Source organism: Lactuca serriola, chromosome 2 (genome assembly GCF_051521515.1).
Source record: "Lactuca serriola cultivar US96UC23 chromosome 2, Lser_US96UC23_V15, whole genome shotgun sequence".
Taxonomy (NCBI): Eukaryota; Viridiplantae; Streptophyta; class Magnoliopsida; order Asterales; family Asteraceae; genus Lactuca; species Lactuca serriola.
The window spans coordinates 62,183,481-62,196,307 of NC_136409.1; the positions used below are offsets into that span (position 1 = coordinate 62,183,481).

The 12,827-nt window shown below is 30.5% G+C and overlaps 1 protein-coding gene across 1 annotated transcript; it reads right to left on the reverse strand.

Moving 5' to 3' along the window:
* Positions 1–603: 603 nt before the first annotated feature.
* Positions 604–5,382, reverse strand: LOC145086304 (uncharacterized). The gene is made up of 5 exons (XM_079024058.1): positions 5,229–5,382; positions 3,845–4,108; positions 3,360–3,571; positions 3,010–3,277; positions 604–1,019 (listed from the first exon to the last, which is right to left on the reverse strand). Exons 2-5 carry the CDS (start codon positions 4,073–4,075, stop codon positions 723–725), a joined length of 1,008 nt encoding a protein of 335 aa, XP_078880184.1. The 5' UTR covers positions 4,076–4,108; positions 5,229–5,382; the 3' UTR covers positions 604–722.
* Between the last annotated feature and the right edge of the window lie 7,445 nt (positions 5,383–12,827).

A 12,827-nucleotide genomic window follows, 5' to 3' on the forward strand; every position in this document is an offset into this window, starting at 1 on the left:
GTCATTGATCTATCAATTACGACTTACGAGTCGTTGATTTGTAAAGCATCTTCCGTTATATCCATAGTCGATACTCAATTTTCTAGGGTAATTGGATTTCTTGATGACATAAATAACCACACCTTGTATTTATGCGATTTAATCTATAAAATTATAAAGTACACTTGATAAATCACCACGTATATGAGTGTTAAATCGCCCCATTTCTATAAGATCATGCTGGATCACTATTGCATGCACATGATCCAATTCGTAGCTCTACATTAATATCACTTGTGTAGGTTGTATTGTTGTAATGATATAGATGAAGGGGTTGAGGCTATTAGAAGTTTAAAAAAATGATTGTTAGTCCAAGAGATGCCATTTATAGATCATGTACATCCAAGCCTTACCACCTTACCAATTAGAATTATTAGTAATAATTTACCTTTTATATTTCAGGCACTCTATAACAAGACCACCTACATGATCTCATACATGTTGTTATCGTTATTTCTTCCTTTCAAAAGAACAAGAATAAGCCTGTCCGAAATTCAAACCACCTCATTGAAAGCAATTTTAAATTCGCAAACCAAACCGTATTATTGTCCGATTCTATGATCCTACGATCAAAAAACGATCACCATCACAATAATCATTGAAAAAACATGTAGTTACAAAATGCGTAAATAAACACACAAATCAAATTCAATATCGCAAAATACAACAAAAAAAAAAATGAACTAATCTTTCACAGTTAGTAGTGTTGTTAGAATGGTGTCAGTCATTCCATCAGTAGCGGAAAACAAGTGGCCACCACCTGTGATCTCATGGTAGTTGATCCATGGGAGTTTCTTAGCAATATAACGTTGTAGTTTCACAGGTACAAATCGATCTTGATCACCCATCCATAAGTGAACAGATCCTTCATTATTTGGAAATGGATTCTCGAGTTCCATTGGATCAAATTCCCATTTCCCCATTCCAACTATTAAATCACGGTGGACAGACTCGAATTCTCCTTGTTTTCTTGGCTGCATCTTTAACACACAAAAAGTGTAACATAAGTGATAAGTCGGACTCTCTGAGATGTTTCTTTTTATAACTTGATGGACTTAGTTGACCCAAACGTAATTATAAAACAAACTTTAAATGGGTCTTTTTTTTATATACACAATATAAAAAGGACTTAATAGATACACCTAGTTCTAAACATGAGTATTGGTCTAGTTTCCAATCTAGAGGCATTATCTCGACGTGTTTTTACTTTCTTTCAAAAAGTAAAAGGGTTAAATACGAGAAATAAAAATGTAGTTTTATTGATTTATGGAAAATGGCATCATGGTTTCATTCTTTATATCAAAGTGAAAGGTGCATTTTATCGAATACTCTATTCATCTAGTTAGCTATTATATATTCGTAAAGTTATTATTAGTAAATTATGCATATTTCTATGTTTTACTCGTTGTGTACACTTGGGGTTTTGTTTTTGAGATATATTGCAACTCGAGTCAAAAACAGGAACAAGTCGATCATTGAAAAGTCTAAGTGGTCGACGAATGTCAAAAATCAAATTAGCCAATAGATATGGTTGAATAAAGTGAATGTTAACAGCTAAAAATGCAACATTATATTTTGAAAAATCTATAAATCATATCAATTTCATCTAAATACAAGAATCTTTCACTACTATAATTTGGGTATGTTCTTTCAATGTATAATGTCCTAACAAGAAAAAGAAAGAAAGTATAATGCTATAATTAGGTAGTTTTTTAACTACATATTGTCTGTTTATAATATTTTTTTTGTTAATAAAAGGGTTAATACAAGACATAGAAACTCTTTTATTAATAATTTTTATTTTAGCATCTTACTTTCATTTTTGTTTTGCAACATTGTATCTTTAACGATTCTACCTATTTACGGGAATATCACCCTCACTCCTATAATTAAGTATATTTTTCAAACTATAATGTCCTAATCAATAATATGGAGATACAAATCTACAATTAGGTTGATTTTCAAAAGAGAATGCCTTAAATAGCTAAAATAAATGGAAATACAACATTGTAATAAAAATAAATGAAATTAGGATGATATAATAAACATAAAAGCAAAAGTATGTTGCCATTTCTTGCATCTAGTACTTCAAAAAATGTATCCACAACCATAGCTTAAATACCATACGGATTCATTTTTTTTTCCTATTCTAGTACTGTTTTCTTCACAATTGTCTTTATGTTCATCCTATGACCACTAGTATTAAGTCTTATCTCTTATGCACTTGTGGACAATGATCTTAAATATATATTGATTGCTTCCAACCTATTACCATTTATCCATATAGAATTCTTCATGCTAATAATGTTTCACATAACAGTATCTTACTTTTAGACCTTGAGAATGTGAATGATAGTTTTATTGACAATTTGAATACCAAATGCAGTAAAAACTCATATGAATCAAACTTACATGTTTCATTTTCAGATAACAAGTAGGCCATATAATTGTGAGACAGTTATAAGCTCCATAATGATGAACTAAATCAACTAATAAGACTCATGTGTAGATATTATGAATCATATAAGACATGTGAATAACGTTTATTAGGAAATATCAAATATGAACAGCAACATTTTTTTTGGAAAAGATGAGAAAGGTAGGTAGTTGTTAGGCCTCATACATATAGATGCATATGGAACATTCATTACTCCACCCACGTAAAGATACTTTTATTTTTTATTTGATGGATTCAATATGTAAAATTATGTATACCCGTTAACAATTAATATAAGCATGAAAAACTAGAAGTGTTCAAAGAGTTTAAAAGGAGGTGTAAATTCAAATTCGCTAGGACTTCAGCATTAGACGTGAAACTTTACTAGAAAAAAAAAATTATTTTCTTAATTCTGTATTTTTTGAGATGTTGAAGGGCTAGCACATAAATTCTATCTCATATTCTGTTAGTGTGTTGATACTCATACATATATGACTAAAAATATACAGAGTATTAATCTTGAAAGAATGTACCTTTTGCTCTTCTAATTGAGGAGGAAACTTTGACACAATTTCCATGTCAGGGGGAGAAAACATATCAAGAGACCCAGAAATAAGAGACGAGCTAGGAAACCATTTTTGAGTGTTCCACCAGTAGTGCAACCATGGAAGGTGGTGAGCAACACGTAAAGCCCATTGATCAGGCTTAAACATTTCATAATACACTTCATTAGATAAGTTTGAAGGAAATGAAGGCCACCAGTAATTAACTCCAGGTGAAATGAAAACTACTCCTGCTAGCCTATTTCAATCACACATACAAAACTAACAAAATGACAACCAAATTATCTCAAGCAACAAATAATCAAAATTTTGATTTACACCTGTGAGGAATGTACTTAAGACATGGCCAAACCAATAATCCACCCATGGATAATCCAGCTAAATAGAATTTGGATCCGAGTTGTAGTTGATCAGCGAGCTCCTCTATATCCAAAGCTAAACTCTTTAAAGTTCTCTCAGGGTGGGGATCACTCTCTCCGTAACCAGGTCGGTCGAATGAAACAGTGTACACCCCTAACTCTTCAATTAGAGCCTGTAAAAGTCAACCAACCGGTTAGAATTAGAAAACTAACGGGCTGTTTGATAACCTATGAATGGAACCATTCATAGGTCACAACTGAATACGTCGGTATTCAGTCTGAACGGTTAAGAAACTCCGTCGTTTCCTAACCGTTCAGAGGTTGGAATCATTTAAAACTAAATGTTTTAGTTTTATGATTTTATCAAACAACCCTAAGTTTGAAGTAAACATAAAAAAATGATTGGCGTAAAAACTAAAAAGCATGAAGAAAATATGGATCCACACCGGCGAGGCTGCCAAGGCAAAAATATTAATTTCTTTGCAATTGTCAAAACCATGGATGACAATTATTTTAAACTTGGCTGTTTCTTTTGGGACACCGTGTTCCAAATATGACAAATGCCTTCCATCACGAAGCTTTATTCTTGGTGATGTAATTGGAGGACCATCCTGAGAACCGCATATTTTCGGAGGGGGTGGACGGAATGACTGAAATGCCCTTGCCAAGAACCCCATAAAGAGGACAGAGTTGTAAATTCTTGCAAATCCCTAGAGTGATATTTAACCAAGAAGAAGTAAAATTAATTAAAAGAGTGTTAAGGGCATGTAGTTCAAGTTTGAAATTACAATGTAAGTTCACTTTTTAAGCTGACTTTACACTGATTTTGAAGCTCATAAATATAATCTTGGTATTGAGTGAATGCATAGAGATCAAAATCTTTACTTGATCATTAGAACTTTTGAATACATTTGTCAAGAAATCAATTAATAAAATATATATTGATCATATAATATTGAATACTCTAACCGTCATTTATTTGTAGAACTATAAAGTTGATAATTATATCATCTTTTATACTTTTTGTTAAAAAAAAAATAAATAAATAAAAATAAAAAAAAAACCAAGGTAGTTATTGTCCTATTTTAGACCTATGTTTTCCAATATAGCATTCTAAAATATTTTTATTTATAATGTTAGCGTCAACTAATATTTCAATTTTAAAAAAATAACTGCGTTTTAATTAGAAAATGAAGCATTATAAAACATTCAAAAAGATAATTAGCGTCAATTATTTAATTTTTCAAAAACATTTATGGATATGCCTTTTATCTAAACCTGAGAAAAAAATAAGTCTTTTATGGATTTACAATTATCATCGCCTAAGCTATAATATTGGGTCTTTAACATGAGGCAGCAGCAAAATACTGATTTAAATCCCAAACCACTGTTTTAATCGTGAATTGGGGAGCAAATACTATATTCGCTTCATCTCTATTTGTTATAATTTATATAATATGCATACTTACAGATCATAGTAAATATTTTTGTTATTATTATGTTCACGACTATCTGTATTTTAAAACTCCAATTCAATGTCTAGTGACTGGAATCCTAACAAAAACAGTTTTTTAAAAAATAAATTAAAAAAAAAAAGGTTCACATCCATCATTTTGAAGTCAGGGGAAAGAATTGCAATGACAAACAATTCACTTGACTAGAAATTACTCCGAAACAAATAACACGAAGCATCAAATATTTACATCCGAAGGTCTTTGAATTATGAAGAATATATATATATATATATATATATATATATATATATATATATATATATATATATATATATCCGAAGATGAGTTAAAGAGTTGAAGAAAACGATTCGCAGACCTTTTTGAAGAGCAGAAGAAGAACTGGGTTTGGATTTCCTTGCAGCTAAAATCTTCCTGCTAACAGTAGCTGCCATTATTGTTGGTTCGACTTAAAAGGGTAAAGAAGATCTCTGCTAAATCAACTTGTGTAGGGTCTTTTGTGATAACCTGTACTCCTTTAGTGCTTTTGTCTTTTGACTTGTAGTCCTTTTCCAAAGACCTCTTCACTCACAACACGGAGGGATGAAAGGAGTTTTTGACATGTAGTTTGAAAAGCATTTACTAAATAATGTAGGTTTTAAAATTTTATATTTTTTTGAAAACTTTTTTCTTTTATATTATTGTCACTTATTCCTTCTTAATATTCTTTTTGATATTTTTGTAACTTTTCCCTGCTATTGTTTTTTTTATCTACAAACATCATTCCTAATAATAATGTTATAACGTAAAACAAATATTATGTCATCACATTTAACTTTTTGGTTTACCACATTACCATACTCTTCTATAATTCATCTTATACACGCTAAAAATCTTGAATTAAAACCTAGGTACAATTAAGGGCGGACGAATGTATAGGGATGTCAAAAACCCCGTGGGACCTAATTCCCGTGGGACCCTGATTTCTTACGGGACTAAATTTAAGAAAAAAACGGGAGCGGGGGCAGAATTAAACCCCGCTTATTTTTGGGACCGGGGTCAGAAATTGGTATTTCCGTCACGTACTCCCGCGGGGGCAGGTTGTACATTTATGTAAAAAATATATATATTTAATGTAAAATACATATACAAAATAGATTTTCTAATTTTAGGTTTAGGTTATGTTTCATTTTCCGGTTTCCAATTAATGGATATTGAAGAGGTAATGAAATGATCATATATTTTTGGATATGTAAGTATTTTATATTTGTAATATTGGATTTGTCATATTTTATATTTTTAAGATTGTTGGAATTGTCATTTTGTAATGTTGGATTTGTAATGTTGAATTTTTAATATTTAGTTTCTAAAAGATTATATTTTAAACTTTTAAAGTTATTAAAAATAGGTTTTTTAGTCTAAACCAAAGTAGTTGTTTAGCAAAAAAAAAAAGAAAAAAAAAACAAAAAAACAAAACAAAACAAAACAAATTTTAAGCCTATGAACCGGGGGAACGGGGGCGGGACCGGGGGCGATGAAGGTAACCAAGGGCTGGACTGGGGGCTATGTAAACGGGGGAGCCGGGGACGGGACCGGGAGCGGGGGCAACAACTGATTTCGGGGGCGGGAGCGGGGGCAACTATTTCCGCTCCCATTTGGTCCCATTGACATCTCTACACATGTATATGTAAGAGTAATGGCACCAATTTTTTTCGGATCAAATATAATAACATAGACCTAGCAAACGGGTTTGATTCGGGTCGGGTTGGGTCGAGGCATGACTAGAATTTGGTGCACCATATTTCTTTGTTGTTGGACCTAAGGTTGTTAAGATCCATACTTTTACTTTGGATCTTTTTTATCTTTCCAAAATCGCAATAATAAAATCGAATCTAGATCATAAGATCCTAACTTATAAACATTTTTTTTCTCATAGCAGGCATAATTATCTATCTCAAAAATGTTATCATCTTTAAAAAATTTCAAAACAAAACGTGATGTGAAGACAAGTATTATATTTTAAAACTTAAGAGATAAAATATAATTATTTTAGAAATTATTAAAAGTAATTTTAGCCATTTTTACATTTTTGATCATTTCAATAAAAAATTTTGTCAACTTTGCCCCTTACTTTTTAGCCATTTTAACACTTTTGATCATTTCAATAAAAAAATTTATATTTTTAGGAACATTTTAATATTCAAAGTTTGGCCACAAAACTTTAAGGAACTGACAACTTTGGTCTCTTTTCTAAAAATTTGCTAATTCCAACCCTTTTAATTCTTTAGCCATTTTGACATTTTTGGTCCTTCCAGTCAAAACTTTTATATTTTTTCATAAAAAAAACACAAATAAAGGCCCGGGGCGAAGCCCGGGTTTTTAGCCATCTTTGCCCCTCATTTTTTTAGCCATTTTGACAATTTTGGTCATTTCAATAAAAATTTTTACAATTTTTAGAAACCTTTTAATATTTAAAGTTTGGCCACAAAACTTTAAGGATTGACAACTTTAGTCCCTTTTCTAAAAATTTGATAATTCCAACCCCTTTAATTCTTTATTCATTTTAACACTTTTTGTCCTTACAGTCAAAACATTTATATTTTTTCATAAAAAACACGAAAAACGGCCTGGAACAAAGCCCGAATTTTTCGGCTAGTTCTAATATTTAAGGATATAAAAACTTCAAATTTTACCGTTTGAACTTCAAATAAAAAATGATCAATAAAGGCCCAAAGGTCGTCTTAAGTTTATATATATATATATATATATATATATATATATATATATATATATATATATATATATATATATATATATATATATATATATATATATATATATATTCTTTTCTCCTTATTACCTTCATTTAACAATCAGGCGCCGCAACTCTATCATTTATGCAACTCTATCGTTTATTCTTAGATTCCCTTCAACAATCCATACTGACATATTATCAATTATACCAAAAAAGAAAGAACATCCACTGCCAAATCAGATTATATGGAATCGTATATACAACAAATGACCGAGATATACAACAAATTTTTGTTTTATTTTTTTAATTATTCTTTCAGGTTGGATCAGATCGGGATCTTATGATCTTACCTTCATTTTACTTTGCATATTGTTTAGTGGTTGCACAATCATACAAAAAAAATTACTCTTGTGAGGCAAAATTAAATAGTGGCACGGGACACCCCGGGACACTAATATATCTGCCCCTAGGTACAATGCTTTAGGCTGCATGTAGGCCTGGAAATGGAGCGGGTTTTGACCCTGATCCGATCCAAACCCTTAACAATTATATGGGTTTGGAGCATAGTTTTTGATCCCTTTACCCGTTAACGACCCGTACCCGCTAACCCTTTTATTAAAAGGGTCGGGTATGGATCATCACCGATCCGCTCCGTTTATAACCCGCCCCATATAAATTTTAGAAATATAAATTTATATTTTATATTGCCAAAGTTTATATTTTACATTAAATTCCAATCAGAAGTCCAAAGAGAAAAGGCCAAAGACTAAATTGTTTTTCATAGGAGTCGAGGACTCACCTTCTAGACTTACAGTCTTCTCCCAAGAGTCATGATTCCATTTCATTTATATTTCATCATGTAATAACCAATTTCATTTATAAATCAATAAGGTCATTTATCAACCGGAAGAAAGTTTGTAATTGCTATTCTCTATCAACGCAAGCAACCATCAAAAAAGCAATTGGAAGTAACTAAAATAATAATTTTAATTCCAATAGAAAGTCCTCGAGTACATAATATGTTTTCTAAATCAAAACTTAGTTTTATTTAATAAATGTGATTTTATGATTTAAGTAAAATGTGTTTGATTATTCAAAAAAACTTACGGGTTACGGGGCGGGTTTGGATATCTGTTGATTCGGTGGATAAGGGTATGGGTTTGATAATCAAAAACCCTACAGGTTACGGAGCGGGTTTGGATCGGATTTTGAAATTTGTTAAAAGGGTTTGGATCAAGGTCGATTCGCTCCAAACCCGCCCCATTGCTAGGTCTAGCTGGATGGAGTGGCTTGTCAGGAGTCGTTACACTCCCAACACACATGCCCCCTGTCATGTCGGGGACTTGCTAGAAAGATTTATCAAAACCATGAGTTGAAACTCAATGTTGGGATTATCATCCTAAGTCGTTAAGACATAGAATAATCTTCTAACGATTGTACTTTCTTCAACTTGTTACATTTGATAAAAAGAATAAAACTAGTATACACTAATTTATTTCATACAAAATAAACAAATAAAAAAGTACTTATTTATCTATTACATCTTATAAATAAATAAATAAGAACTAACAACAACATAGCGGTCCTTATGACTTGTTTATATATAACAATGTCATATGAAATATACAAACACTCACTTTGTTTTTTAAGACATCTTGACACAACTAAATGCGTAAAAAAATAGTTTTATAAAAAATAACAGTTATAAAACTACGAGTTTCAAAGAAAATATATTTAGTCATTTTTTTTGTCAAAAGAAATACCAAATATATTTTCCAAACCCAAAGATTATCAAACATTAAAATAAATCTTTCTAGCATGTAAAAGAGACTTTGATACCAATGATCTTTTTTAATATAAAACAACTTTAAGTGGAAAACAAAAGTACTTTTAAAATAACATTTATTTTAAGACCATTTTAAAATAAAACCACCAAAGATCCAATTACAAGATGTAGAAAGATTATAATTGAATTCTTAATAAAAAATCAATAAGTGACAACTTCCTAAAGGTGTGACCCTATATGATCATATGTTATTGGCAAACATCATTCGAAAATGATTATTATCCATATAAATCCAACACTTCCCGTATGTGATAGGAGTTGGTGGTTAACTGATGAGTGGTATCGACTCCCCATATCTATGGGAAATCAGTAAGGTTTATGATATTGAATGTTATATGTTTTCATTAAAGTGTTATGACGTTATGAAAAAGAGTTTCAAATTTATGAAGTTTTGTAAGGTTAAAGGTTTGAATGTTTGCGAAAACTTAAAGTTCATATGAAATATGTTGAAAGTATATTTCATACTTATGTTGCTAAGTCTAAACTCATGTATCTCATGAGTCTTTTGATTTACTTATTTTGTTTTAAATGTGTTATGTACTTAGGTTTAGAAGCTAAGGACTAGAACAACATTATTAGTGAATGCTTATGGAACACTTAACATAGTCTTAGGGTTGTACAAATATTTCTCATATACTATGGGTGTAATATTAGTTTTGTAACACCAAACGTTTATAAACTTTGATAATTTTATTTTATTTTATTATTTATTTTTTGAAGTTTTTGTAAAACCATATTTTGATCATGTGTTATTGTCATGATAAAAGCGCAACCATCGTATTTTAAAGGTTTTAAAAGTATGAGTGTTACATTCGAAATCTTGAAATCAGAATTGAGGACATTTATACCAAGCTTTAAGAAAATGGTTTGAAATCAACATGTGTTCGAGAACATTGTCAAATACTCAAATTTATTGGGTGCATAAATAAAAAATAAGGAATGGAGCACCATATTTATAATGTCATGCTAAACATAAAACATCCTAAAATAACTCAATAACTTCCTAAAATAACTAAATAATCCAGTAAATAAAAACTAATTACAAGACTCACCGTAAGTAATGCAAACCTTATCCATTCTTTCTGCCTTCTTTGTTATAATCTAAAACGGACAAATGTCAGATCTTATCACAAACTTTCATAACTATTCAAATTATGCTATTTTGTAGCAAAATAGCTATGAATTCCACTTTCTTAGAAAATGTTCATACTTATTTGGGCTTTTTCTTTGTAGTGAAAGTAGATGATCTCCATCTATGATGGAAAGAAGAGCTCATAATGTTACTAATAAATGGGTTTAGGCATATAGAAGTTAAAAACTCGTTGATAAATCACAGGCGTAGCCTCGTTCCTCTCACTTACTTTCTTTTCTCTCGTTAAGTTGAACTCGGGAATGGTGTGTAAAAGACAGCTCTGGTAGTGTAAGGACTTACCCCCCCCCCCCTGCGCATGGGTAGGAATTGTAGTAAAACCATAGACACAAGCTTGTAAGTCTTTCATGCGTTCAAGCTTATAAACCTTGTTGAGTTTGGTCTTTCTACCAATGTGGGACTCATTCCCACATTCATCTCTTTTGCTAAATTTATTCTCAAATACCCATCTTCTAGTATCGAATCTCATTCACATATAGTCCATTTTGGACATATAATATATCGTTTCGAAGTTCTCACGGAGAAGAACACAAACTCACTTAGAGTTAATTATATATACAACATATGTATATATTTATATATGTCAAAAGTTAGTAAAAATATAAATATTTATACTAAATTTTCCAAAGTTAGCCCAAATCAATAGATAAAGTTTGGTAAATGGCACAAAAAACACTCTTTTTATACAAAAATTCGATTTTGACACCATGTTTTTTTTGTGTCAATTTTGACACTGTGTTTTCCAATTTGTTACAATTCTGACCAGTTAACCAGGTTGCATACTGACGTGGCATGATGACGTGTCAGTTTTGATGACGTGGCATGCTGACATGATATGCTGATGTGTCAAAATTGAATTTTTTTTCTCACAAAAAACACTATGTTTTCATTTTTTTCGATTTTGACACTAAGTTTAATTTTTTCTTTCAACTTTGACATTATGTTGTTTTGTTCCAAATCGAACATCATTTTTTCCAATTTTGTTCAATGTTGACAATTTTCTATTTGAAACCGTATAAATATTTTTTAATACATTTAAACCGTATAAATATGTTTTTTTTTTCATTGAAAAACCATAGTTTTGTATAAATACATTTTTTTACACTCAAACCATATTTTTATGTATAAATATGTATTAGTTATATAAAAATTGTATTTTATATTAAATATGCAACTTTAAAATGTGTTTGGAGGTTTGGAGACGTGTAGTCGATCAAAACACGGATATCAAGTTTGCAACCCATCAATTTTTTACATCTTATTAGAAGCTTATTGTTAGTTTGATTCTCATGATATAACTAATGTTTTGAATGTAAGAAAAAAAAACACATTGTATTTAAATAAAAATGTAGTTTGTAAACGAAAAAAATATGTTTATACGGTTTAAAATGTAATAAAAAAATATATTTATACGGTTTCAAATGGAAAATAGACAAAATTGAACAAAATTTGATAAATGATGTTCGATTAAAACAAAAAAAACATAGTGTCAAAATTGAAATAAAAAATTAAACTTAGTGTCAAAATCGAAAAAAGTGAAAACTTAGTGTTTTTTGTGGAAAAAAAATCAATTTTGACACGTCATCATATCATGTCAGCATGCTACGTCATCAAAACTGACACGTCATCATGTCACGTCAGCATGTAACCTGGTTAACCGGTCAAGTGGTTAGAATTGTAACAAATTGGAAACACGGTGTCAAAATTGACACAAAAAAAACATGGTGTCAAAATTGAATTTCTATGTAAAAAGAGTGTTTTTTGTATCATTTACCCATAAAGTTTAATAAAACCATGATTACAAATAAGTTCACATAGTCACAACTTCTTTCTCCCTTCATGTTCCAATCAACAACAAATTGCCACAAATTTGTGTTATCTAAGGGCAATGTTCATATAAAAAATTAGGTTCTTTTACGAGATATCCCTAAAATATAATTGTGTGAATTATATGAGTTTGACGAAGTATTCCAAATAGGGAGAGGTTCCGATCCACCTTTTTTTACATTGAAATGATGGTTATTTTATTAAAAGGAAGTTGAGTACCCCATGGCTGATGGCACCACTTGAAGACAACAAAGAAAAGGAGACAAAACCCACCAACAGAATAAATATTGAACAATACACGGTTACTCAATTTGTAACTAAACCCATCAAATATCATATCATGCACTACACGTCACCGAAATAACACGCTTCTCCAATTTAGAATGAAAATAACAAAATA